The sequence below is a fragment of the Bactrocera neohumeralis genome, chromosome 4, assembly GCF_024586455.1.
Source record: "Bactrocera neohumeralis isolate Rockhampton chromosome 4, APGP_CSIRO_Bneo_wtdbg2-racon-allhic-juicebox.fasta_v2, whole genome shotgun sequence".
Classification (NCBI taxonomy): domain Eukaryota; kingdom Metazoa; phylum Arthropoda; class Insecta; order Diptera; family Tephritidae; genus Bactrocera; species Bactrocera neohumeralis.
In genome coordinates, this window is record NC_065921.1 from 87,681,692 (window position 1) to 87,694,328 (window position 12,637).

Genomic DNA, 12,637 nt, shown 5'->3' on the forward strand with positions numbered 1-12,637 from the left:
AATTCAATTAGCGCATGCGCGCAGTTCAACGGGAAAATAATTATAGCAAGCAAATGGAAAATATGCTTGACGCGGCGCGGCAGTCGAGAACAAAGGAGGGGAGTGGAAATAGAGCTAGTGCTGGACGTTGCAACACACATATTTATATACTCGTATGTGTATGTATGTAAGCACATGGTGTTTGTTGCATAAAACTGTAGGCGCAAAGGAAAAATTAATAATTTCTTGACGCCATTAAAAAAGTCTCAACTTCCAAATGAATTCCTGGAAACGTGACAAAACAACAAATAGCGGCAGCGTAGCGAACTTGCAGCACAAACGAGTGATTGCAAACTTGCACAGCATACTTACATGTGTATGCTGCAAAACTATGTGGCATGTAAGTCGACTAGCATTGCAGTCTGCTGCAGTCTTCGCCGCAGTGGCAGTTTTGCCTTTCATTTGCGACAGTTTTACGCCACGCTCTTAGCAAGCGCTACTTTTGCGCTTTGTTTTCGTTTTTTCCCTACACGTTTACTGCTTCGCAAACGTCATTTAATGCGCACCCTTCTAAGTAGACGCCTCTGCACGCCTAAAAGTGTGCTAAATTTCCAGGAATGCGTTAAGCAGCGAAGTTGCGCATATTTGCGTTCACTTTGCTTTTTCACTGTTACGTACATACACACAAACACAAATCAACGCAGTTATTTTTCTTCGACATTCTTAATGCATGCAAAATCGTTAACTCAACCAGACTTTCCTGGAATACCGCAAACAAGCAGCTCATTGCACTTGCGCGCGATAAACAAAGTCAGCGACATTCCTCCACTTATTGACTAGGTGTAGAATGTCACAAAGTCTATAGCTAAACAAAAAAAGAAAACATTTAAAGACTTGGCCGTTAGCGCATTAATTATGACATTATTAATGTCAGTTTTGCATAAATCGCACTCAAAGCGCTGTCTGTCTCACGCGCCTCATAAACTTCAAGAAATCGCGGAAATTTTCAAATGCAATCGTCAATTTTTCACTTTCAATGCAGCGTGACGCGTTAAACGGCAGCGAATCGGCTGTCATACGATAAATAATACTTGAGCTGTTTATGTGTGTGCGTCAAAACTCAAATTATTTGATAAATTTATGCGAATGCATTTACGGGTGGAGATACTGGTGGCTCAATTAGAGAAATGATAAATTGAGTAAAACAAATAAAAAAAAAATTGTATACTAGGGTGAGTCGAAATTTTGTTTTCTAAAAAATTGTTTACAAAAAAAAACAAAAAATTATAAATTAAAAAAAAAAAAAAAAATTATTTTTACTAGGGTGGGTCGAAATTTTATTTTCTTAAAAAAATTTTATGAAAAACCAAAAAATAGTAAAAAAAAATACAAGAAAATAAGAAAACTTAAACAAATTGTATGTTAGGGTGGGTAAAAATTTTGTTTCACAATTTTTTTTTTACGAAAAACAAACAATATTAAAAAAAAACAAAGCAAATAAAAAAATATAACATAAGCGGTCATTTTTGTAGAGCAGTGTGTTTTCTACAAAACTAAGAATTTTGCGATTTATAATAGTTTTTTCAGTTAAAATGATTTATTTTTCTTTAAAATAATCAAATTTTAACCAATAAGAAAAAGGATAATGGAAAACCTTTAGGCGACGGCCCATCCGTAAAAATTAAGAGCTCGTACTTGTAGCACCTTCCTTAGAGGTCGCTATCAAGCAATTTTTCAGAGTACCAAAATACGAAAAACAAACATTCGTTTATTTTAAACCACCCTAATGAAAATATACGTATACTGACGGTTCAAAAACACCTGGAGGCATTGGAGCAAGGATTGCGGGACCGACGGACCGACGTTTTCCGAAAATCTTTTAGGCAGAAGTCTTTGCTATAAGTCAGTGTTCAAAAATCAATCTCCTCCACAACTATCGCAATCAGCGCATCTCTATATATAGCGATAGTCAGCCGCACTAAAAGCGACCTCAGCTTATGGGGTTAAATCGCTTTAAGTGAATAAGTGTATAGGAATGCTGATCTGCCTATCATTTTTTAACCGTGTACACCTAATCTGGGTGCCGGAGCATAAAGGAGTTGTCGACAATGAGCTGGCCGACGAAATAACCCGCTCTGCGGCAGCGTCCAGGATGATGGGGCCAGAACCATGCATAGCGGTGGGGTCCGACACTATAAAGAGGCAGCAGGAATGCGCCACGCTAAGCTACTATTGGGAGGATACAACCTTGCAAGGTTTAAAGAAATGATCAACCTCCTCCGAGACAAATTCCGCCTTCTTGTCGCGCTCTTATACAGGGCACTGCAGGCTAAGAAAGCACTTGTCCAACATGGGCATAGTCTCTTGCGGAAACTGCCGGTTTTGTGACATTGAATAGGAAACTCCACCACTTGATTCTAGAATGCCAGCAATTTGTACCAGCAGGTTCAAGGCCTTATTCCATCCACGTGGACAGGAATCACAACACCTCAGTCGCGCCTAGCAAGCTTCCGAAATTGTTCCGAATGTTGGACCTTTGTGAACATATGTGATATAGGAGATGGCGCAATATACCGGTCACATTCTGCGATTTTTACGATGAGTGAAATTATTCAACTTCCACTAAATTTTTTGTGCGGAATCAAATTTCTGGTGCCGAAACGTTCAGAATGTTGGAACCGGCTTTCGGTGACGATTGCTTGTCGCGTGCAAGGGTTTTGGATTAGGACAAATTATTCAAAGAGTTTCGTGAACACGTCGACGACGAACCAGGCCTAGGACGACCACCAGCATCATGATGATCAAAACGTCAATAAAATAAAGGAGGAATTGGTGCTTAAGAATCGCCGATTAACAGTCAGAGATCTAACTGGCGTCGTTGGAATATCAGAAGGATCAGTAAAAACCATTTTGAAAGGTGAAAAGCGAAAGCACGATTGGTTCCAAACTCACAATTTTTTTTCGAAAAACAGCGACTCGTTAAGGTCTGTAAAGCAAAGCTTTCGGACTAACAGAACGTTATAAAGCATGCTATTACTGGCGCTGAGTCTTGAATCTATGCTGACGACCCGGAAACAGACCATTAGTCGGCCAAATATCCTGACAAAGGTGAACCGAAGCGGAAAAAACCACGTCAAAGCAGGTCGAAAACCTAGGTTATGTTGGAAAAAACCTTGGCACAAGTGTATTGGGGCCCACAGGGAACACTTTGAGGGGACGACATGGATTCATAGTGGTATATCTAGACTTTCAAATTTTGTACTTTTTCTACAAAAAATTGTATTATTCAAATGTAAAAATGTCCAACGAATAAAGCTGCAAGCGCTGCGCTTTCAAATGCCGCAAACTGCGCGCAAATACACGCTAAAATGAAACAGTTACGAGCGTGCGCTTTGTAACTTTATTTGTATTTTCGTTGTTGTTTTTTTTTTAGTTTTTCGGCCAAAATCATTTGATGGTTTTTGGACGGACAAAAGCACTGTCAATAATGCATCTATTTGACGCGCCACATTTAATTTGCTTTCCTTGTTGACAGCAACAACAAACACTTGAAGACAAACAACTCGAAATTTAGCGCATAGCAAACGCCCAGCTGACAGCGTTGCCAACCACACCACACAACCATAACTGTACACGGCTACGAGCGCATAATAATTTAGTGTTGCACCGTCAAACGGCGTGTAAATAGCTGCGTTTGCACTTAATTAATAAAACATTTGCCACTTTTTCGCAACTCCAACGGGGGGGAGGGCCGTAGACGCAGCGGCAAATGAAGTAGTAAATATGCAGGTGGCCAGACAGACGCCTCAAATGCACGCATGCGTGTGTATGTGTGCATGCCGCGTATGAATTTGAGCGACTGCACTGTATTTATGACACTTGTTGCAACATGGCATGCTTGTGTGTGCGTGTGTGCGTGCGAAGTGCGTGCTTTTATTTTCAGCTTAATTTGCATGTTTTTTACTGCCGCAATTTGCTTATTTCACATTTTGATTATATTTACCAACACTTTTCAACTTCGTTTGATTTGCATGCAACAATTTCGTTGCAAATATGCATTTGTGGCCAAGTCGCGTGCGTAAGTGACTTTTATATTTATTTTAGAAATATTTGATTTTTTTATGGGTATTTGCATGGTTATGCGCCTTCTGCCGGTGTATTGTAGGCGCGCAGCTTGTTTACTTGCAACTTTTACGTTTATATGCGGCAAGTTGATATACATTTGTTTTTATGCACGCAATTAGTTTGCATGCTCACCGAAAGTATCTCAGCGATACGCACAAATGTCAACACATTGATTTACATGGATCGCGTTACATGGCGGCGGGTGCGTTGCAACATGAAGCAAGTCATTTGTGGCACGCTGTTGCATATGCTACAAGTGCAAAAATCACCATTAATATTATGTTGTTTTTTTTTTTTTGCATTGTTAGTGGTGACTATATAAATTAGCTGTTTGCTTGATAAATTGTTAGCTGCACGCTGTTAGACAACAACAAGCGTGTTTCGCGAAATTTAATTGAGTTATTTATTGCAATCAACGATGATTGCAGGCGGAATTGAAAATTTGTTTATGGATGCGGGTGAGTTTCATGGTAAAAAGATACACTGGAGGCAAAAACTTGGAAAAAAATTTATGATTTTAGGTTAGGTTCGATTTTAGGTTAAGTCCGATGGTCGCTGTTAAGCTCTGATTCCCGATAAATTAACTTTCTTTAACTTTACGATAGCTGATGGTGTACAAGGACACACTGCAGGCAAACATTTAAAAAAAAATTTAATGATTTTAGGTTAGGTTCGATTTTAGGTTAAGTCCGATGGTCACTGATAAGTTCTGATTCTCCAAAAACTAACTTTCTTTCACTTTATGATAGATGAGTGAGTGAAAAGATACACAGAACAGTGAAAATTAAAAAAAAAACAACGATTTTAGGTTAGGTTCCATTTTAGGTTAAGTCCGATGGTCGCTGATAAGTTCTGATAACTTATCCATAAACTAACTTTCCTTCATATTATGCTTCATGATAAAGAAATTCATTCCGAAAACGACACCCTAACCCTGGAAGCGCGTTCGTGAAGCCTAGAGAGCATCCTGAATGCCTCCGAAGTGGCTCCGTTGTTCTTTTAAGCCAACTGTGTGTCTTCCAACAGACTAAAACTTTCAAACATTATATTACTCTATATCAAATCTCTAAAATAGAAGCTCGTTAAGGCTCATTTACCAAGCAGAAAATATGAATCGTACCAAATAGTGGAAAGGGTATACAATACATATATCGCCACTTAAAATGTAAAAAATAACATTACTTTTCATAAGTTTATAGGCGAGGGAAAAACGATACAATAGAAACCACTAATATTGCAACCAAATTTGGGTTTTGGTTATAAAATGGTTATATATTGGTGATATATTGGTTATACATGGGTTACATATTGCTTATACATTAGTTATATATTGGTTATGTAGTGGTTATATCTTGGTTATATATCTGACAGGACAATTTTTTATTTATTTTTATTTATATCTGAGAGCGGAAGCTTGAATTTTACATTATTGCATATATAATACGATGAAATGAATCGTAAAAAATAAAAAACTCAATTTCGATTTTCTTGATGCTACGTTGTTTTGCATTTCAGCTGTTGATATACTATATTCTAATCTAAAAATCGCCTAACATTACTGTTACAAGAATTTCGAAAATTTTTCCGCACTTCTGCCCACTATCTCAGCTATTTTACGTAAGCAATTAAAATCATGCGGAAATTGCATGAATTCGCTAATGAAATCAAACTAGATTAGATTATTTTGTAACAAAAAGCAACAACAACAACAATTAATTATATTTAGAAAATCTATTAAATAATAGTTTCTGAGCCATTGTGTTTCAGAAATGCCTTAAACAATGCCATATTTTTACTTGACACTTAAGAAATTCTAATCAGATTTAGCTGTCATGGCTGCTGATCGAGTAGCTGATATTTAATGACGTCCACACTTGGATAAAACACTATACATTATTTGCACGCTATTATTAACTCATGTAAAACGAAGAAAAAAATTAAAGTAAGTAAACGAGTGCAAAAAAAAATAATTATAAAAATTAAAAAAAATATATACAGGCTGTGTCAGCAACATACAATGGTATATTCTGATATATACACTGTGAAGAAAAAGTTAGTGAGACAAAAAAATACAAATAGATTTCAGTTTGTGAAGAAAACTTCTGAAATGTTTGCCTAAATTTAGGGGCGTCTGTAGATAATTTAGCAAAAGCGGACACCACTTTTGTTAAAAGTTAAGACATCAGTGATTAAATGGCGTATTTTAGGTTTGAAAGTCATAAAAATACAAACACATTTAGTTTTTGAAGAAGGCTTTTGATATTTTTCACATATTGCTAGTTTTATGAATAAAAATATAGGTATTATACAAATTGTTGCCTACATTTAGGAGCGGAAAACACTAATTTAGCAAAGACGCGCACCACGCTTGTTAAAAATTCAAAAAAATCAGTGATTATTCAGCGTATTTAAGGTTTGAAAATTAAAATAATTATATTTTTTAGTTTAAGTCGAAAATATATTTTGTCAACTCTAGTAATAATAATAAATTACCACCTCGAAAATGAAAAAAAAAATTTTGTTTAAAGAAAAATTAAAAAATTTGGCAGCTCATAATTAAAAAAATATTAAAAAAAAATAAAAAAAAATATATATTTTGTGGAAAAAAATTAAAAAATTTTTAAGTATATTTGCCGCAGAGTGTAAATATTTCACAGTATAGTTGTTGGAGAGATTCCACAACAAGCTACATTATTTACGCTTATTTATATTTGCTTTCTGTTCGTGGGGTATTGAACTTCGCAATGTTTTGGTTCGAACGCAAACGCCATTGGTAGGCGCACAAAACAAAAGCAGTACGTATAAAAATCATACATATATGAAAGACCAACAACAACAACAACATTATTAATAAATATCTACTCATAGTAGTATTATAGGAAGCAGAAAACCATCAAGAGCTCACAGGCGCAAGAACACGAGAACCTTAACAGCAGCGACCGCCAACAAGTGAGCCGGCGACCAGCGAACACACTCCAATAAGTGAAGCACTTGAAAAAACACTTGAGATAGATTGATAGGTGACTACCAGGTTCAATACACAGACCATCTATCCAACCAGCGAGCGCCTTGCAGTCAACCAAGCAACATTTCAAGCAGCGAAGCGCCAAAGCAAGCAGAACACTCACGAGTGTTGAACGCTGCTGCCTGCGCTTTTGTTATTATTGTTTCAATTTGTATTTTGCTAACTTTTTTTTGCACATTTTTTATTGTAAAAATTTAGCATTTTGCGCTGAGATTTCACTGATGCTTCATTTTTTTCTGCTAATTTTGTTGTTGTTTGTTGCGCAGCTTGTTGTTACATGTAGTATGTAGAGTACTTGTGGCGCAGAACAAGAGCAACTTTCAAGATTGTTGCAAGTTCAGTGAGCTTCCAGGCATGCCACGAGTGCTGGCGGCCCTCAACTGTCAGAAACTCGGCTGCTGCTGTACGCTGTGCGCCACGTAGCGCTTGCCACATGAGGCCATGTAAGAGGCGCCTATCGTAGACCGTACGCTGGTCCGCCAACCAGCGCCTTTGTCGACCACTGCACCGAGCCCAGTGTTGCTGGTGGTAATTAAATTTATGCGCGTTGCTCTAACTACAGTTGGCTTTTTATTTCATATTTTCCAGCAATCAGTGAGCTCATATTTCAAAAGAAATTTACTCTACACATGAGCGCGTGTATGTGTGTGTGCTGGTGTATGGGGAAAATAGCAATACACCCTTTCGATTGACGTTATTTATGTATGTTGCAAAATCAACGACGGCGAAGGCGCAGGCGAAGTCGCTGGCATTATTATTGTTGCACGTTTGTGCATTTTTCAAGGCGTGCAAATTCCACTTGAGCGCCAAGCTGCTTGATGGCCTGTTGGCTGACGCACTGATTGACTTACTGACTGCTTTGGCGGCCAACATTGGTTGCTCGGCTTCTGCGGCCTCTTTGCTGCGGCCGCAATCCACGCTGGCATGCGCTAGTGCAACAGCGCGTCAGTTAGCAGCGATGCGTCACATTTTAGGTGGAAACTCCTTGAAAGTGAAGTGATTTCATACACAAACTCTCGTTGGTTGATGCAACCTTTTTACGTCTTTCAGTTAAAGCTTTTGTTTGCTGCCTTGCCAGGTATCTCAGGTTGAAGTTATTCGCATCAAGTTCCAGTTTCTATATTGTTGGTATTTGTGTTTGTATTAGCTATTCTCAGTAATATTTCTAGTTGGTGCGAGCGCTGACGCATTCCCACACCCTCGCATAACCGTACTGCAGCTATTTAATATGAGGTTTAGTAAGGCAATGGTAACAAGCTTTAGCTATCAGCTTCGAATGTCTTATCAAGCAGCACATAAGTCCACTAGATACGGCCAAACTGTGAAAGTTTTGAAGCATCTTAAGAATTCTAGCGAATAAGTCTTTTTATGATGGCTCATGACTGTAGCAAGTTTAAGAAGAACACGAAATAGTGAGGACCGATGCTCAAACTTTCTCGACCCAGCATGGTAGACACCACTCGAGATCTAAAATGAAGTCTAGTCTACAATATATATATTTTTTTTCATTAGAAACTGTTATAGACTTCTGAAACTTAACTGTATTCGGTAGCAGCGCTATCTGTCGGAGCTTTTAACACGTTTCCACTGTATTTTCAAATATTTTATTTTATACTGGGATTCAAGATGGCATATATTTTCCTCATATCTCCGAATATAAAGTTTAATTAATATTTTTGAATTAGTTTTAATTTTTTATTAATCAAATTATTATTCCTTCCACTTTATATTAACGAAAACTACTTGCCTTTCTATTTGCAGAAAATATAACGATAGTCGGCCTCCCGGACTATGTGAACAACAATCTCAAAATAGCACTGTACGCAAAAGAAACACAACGGTATCTGTGTTTCAACGATCAGTGGAAACTAGTTGGAATGGTAAGTTTGTAGTCAAATATACTAAAGGTTTACATAAACTGCTTTTAGAGGTCTATTCACATAGGGTGTCATTTTTAGAAGCCTATGAATAGCTAGTTAACTGGAAATTCTTAGGGTAAGCTTATATACAAACTAGAATAAAAATTCCTTTGAAGAACTTTGATCAATCAGTATCTCGTCAAATGAGAAAGTTTTCCATACAAGCACTTGATTCCCATCGTTCAGTTTGTATGACAGATATATGCTATAGTGATCCGATCCAAACAATTTCTTCGGAGATTGCACGGTTGCTTTGGACAATAACCCTTGCCAAATTTCGTGAAGATGTCTCGAAATATGAAAGAGTTGTCCATACAAGTACTAGATTCCGACCGTTCCATTAGTAAGACAGCTATATGTTATGGGTACTCGATCTGAATAATTTCTTCGGAGAATACTTCATTGTCTAAGGAAATAATTTAATGCCAAATTTCGTGCAGATATCTCGTCAAATGAAAAAGTTTTCCATACAAGCACTTGGTTCCGACCGTTCAATCTGTTCGGCAGCCATATGCTATAATGGTGCGATATCAGCAAATCCGACAAATGTGAAACTAGTTTGTATATACTTGTAGACGGACATGCTAAATCGACTCAGTTCGTCGTGCTGCTCTTTTATATACACATTTTATAGGGTTTTCGAAGATTCCGTCTGTGTCTTACAAACTTCGCGGCTCAGGATATCGAAATGTTCAAGCGAAAAGTGTTTCACTATATATTAGCTTATGTTAAAAAAAACCACTAGAGAGCGTATTGTTATTGTATTTAAGCAATCCGTTTGATCTGATAGGCTCTAATGCTGCTGTTACATTAGCGCATGACAGCAGTCGCTTTAAGCCTCCCTTAACCATATTATTTTTTACAAAATCAGCGAGAAATATTTCCGCTACAAACCAAACTTTAGCTTGCAACAATACCGAAAACTATGTTATGTTGCATTGTGGCGCAGACTTGTATAATCAAATGAACTTAGACACCGTTATACCGCTACATAAATCAGCAGAAACAGTAAAATAAAAAGGAGTTAGGTAGCCCATAGCTTTTAGCAAATTAAAAGCCAATTCAATTTTCTTTTATTACCTTAAAGCGCCTTAAGTGCAGCCATAAGTCAAGTTGCAACAACATTGTTGTAGGTTTTCAGTTGTATTGCCAAACACTTTGGCGCTTTGCGCATTAATTAGGATTTGTGGCAACGCTGGCGCAACTGCAGCACAGTGAAACGCCTACACGCATGCGCAGACGGCTGGCGCAAGTTTCGCGCACAAACTTCATGTGTTATTCGAATATATTTGCTGCATTTAACTAATTGCAATGAATAGATAATATTCAAGTGACAATTTTCGAGTGATAATTCTCATGTGACAATATTCAACTGACAAACGGTAGCTGACAATGGCTAAATGACAATTGGTAGCTGAGTGACAGTTGAATAATTAACTAACTCAACTCGTTTGCAGCTTTGCAAAATTTTTGTTTGCGGCTGCGACGAGAGCGATATGGCGGCCGCAGCGGTTAGGCGTGTCACCAGTCAAAGAGAATTAAATTTTTATAATTTAAATGGCAAGTAAATGAACAAATTTATGAATAAGCGCGGCTTAAAGCGAATCGATTTGATTGGATTCAGGCGGATATATACACATATATTCGAAGCGACAGACGCGCAGACAGTAGTGACAATCATCTTAATATGCTTTGAGCTGTGCTCATTCTGTCTGACATTGATGTTGACAATTTGAAAAGAAGAATTATGGAAAAGTTGCCACAAAGTCTAGGCAAATACATGTGTAGAGCTTCAAAAATACTTGTGTAGAGTTTCAAAAACACATGCAACACTTTGCTTGCCATCACAGCCTGACCCGCTGACAAGTGACTGCGGCCGGTGGCGGTGTGTATGTGTGTCTGTGTGCATGTGTGCGCGTATGTACCGTTTGTTGAACGCTGCGCGCACGCGTACAATTAGTGCTCATGTAAAGTGTCAAATATTGTCAATACAACAATGCAAATAACTGGAGTACAAAAGCAGAAAAGCAGAAAAGCGCAAAAGCTTCACAACGCGCGATGTGCAAACAGTGCGCGCAATTGTTGCCGTGTTTATTTGTTTGCTTATTTAGCCGACAATATGTGTAGGCGTGCGTGTGCCTGAATGGAAAAGTGCGCGACGCGCCCAAAACACTCGAAATTTCATTCATCGCCGCGGCATAAGTCACGTAAATACAAGCGGCTGTATACATATATGTGTATGTGTGCATGTATGTGTACAAAAGCGTCAAATGTGTGTATATTTTTGTGTTGCTTAACTTTATTAACTCTTTATTGCATTTATTTGCATAGCTTAATTTTATTATGATTACTCGCTGGAGTCATTAGCTGAGTGCCTTTGTAGCAGGGCGGCTCCGTTGGTGGCTTTTCTTTTCAACCACGTTTGTGTTGTCGCTTTATGGCTTTAATCTATTTTAAAGGAAACGTGTGTATGGCGCAGCTTTGTACAAAAGCCGACGGAAATTCAACTGTTTATTGTGCGGTTATTGTTTCTGGGTTTTGTGGCTTGGAAAATCCGCTTTGCTTGCAAAGCACTCATACGTCATGTGCGACTCACTTTTTGTACTCGTTGAGTGTAAGTAAATTTATATAAAATGCATTCTTTTGAAAAGATTTTTGTTTGATGATTTCAACAGCTAATTTTCATAATTATGAAATGAAGTGCACCTGAGCACCCTTCGCTCGAGTTTTATTAAGAAATGCCTGGTCGCGCTATCAGTAACAGCGAGTGTCTTCGTGATAAGATAAATATATGTGCCTGGTTACAGCGGAATCGCAGCAAACAAAAAGCTAAAAATCTTATAAGAAAAATCAATTTAATTTTTGTTAATAGAAATGTAGCAAAAACACAAATTGTTGCCTACATCTAGGCGCGTTTGTAAATAACGTAGTAAAGACAAGCACCTTGTACTTTATTACTACCAAAAACAAATTGCATATTTTTCATCTCCAAATGCTAAAAATCGTATAAGGAAAGTTAATTCAGTTTTATTGGAGAAAATATACCAATGAAACAAGTTGTTGCCTACATCTAGGCGCGTTTAAAAATATCTTAGTAAAGACAAACACCTACTGTTGCCTACATCTAAGCGTGTTTAGAAATATCTTAGTAAGCACGTTGTTCTTTCTTGCTACTAAAAACAAATTGTAAATTTTTCAACTCTGAAATAAAACAAAAAATATGTCGTCTCAACCACTGCTATTCATAAAATTAAGCAGTACTACATCTGTAGATAGGAAATATACTGAGTATTAGGAAGCTTTGTGTTTGTTGGCGCTTGACAATCGCCTGAATTCTTCTGACCGCTGCTAGCTTGCACGAAATCTAAGGAAATCTCCTGCTTGAGCTAAGTTGCTACTCTTTAGTTGTACGGATTCTAAGTGAGAGTTTTTCTATTGAGAGTCTGTGGAATAAATTTAAAAATTTTAGCGGAGGTCTGTTGTTGAAATTGTTTTGCAGAAGGTGATAAAGAATCTTGCCTTGCGAAACCAAAGCTGAAACATTACTATTAGTCATACAGAGAACTAGATTTGACCCGAAGTCAGCAGT

At 37.6% G+C, this 12,637-nt stretch overlaps 1 protein-coding gene across 2 annotated transcripts in view; it reads left to right on the top strand.

Annotated features, from left to right (window-relative positions):
* The window catches only part of LOC126755390 (pneumococcal serine-rich repeat protein), a 165,210-nt gene that overhangs the window by 139,513 nt on the left and 13,060 nt on the right, over positions 1-12,637 (top strand). For both annotated transcript variants that reach the window (XM_050467932.1, XM_050467935.1), the window contains one exon: positions 8,891-9,009. In XM_050467932.1, coding sequence (XP_050323889.1) covers positions 8,891-9,009 — 119 coding nt within the window. The remainder of the gene's footprint in view (positions 1-8,890; positions 9,010-12,637) is intronic.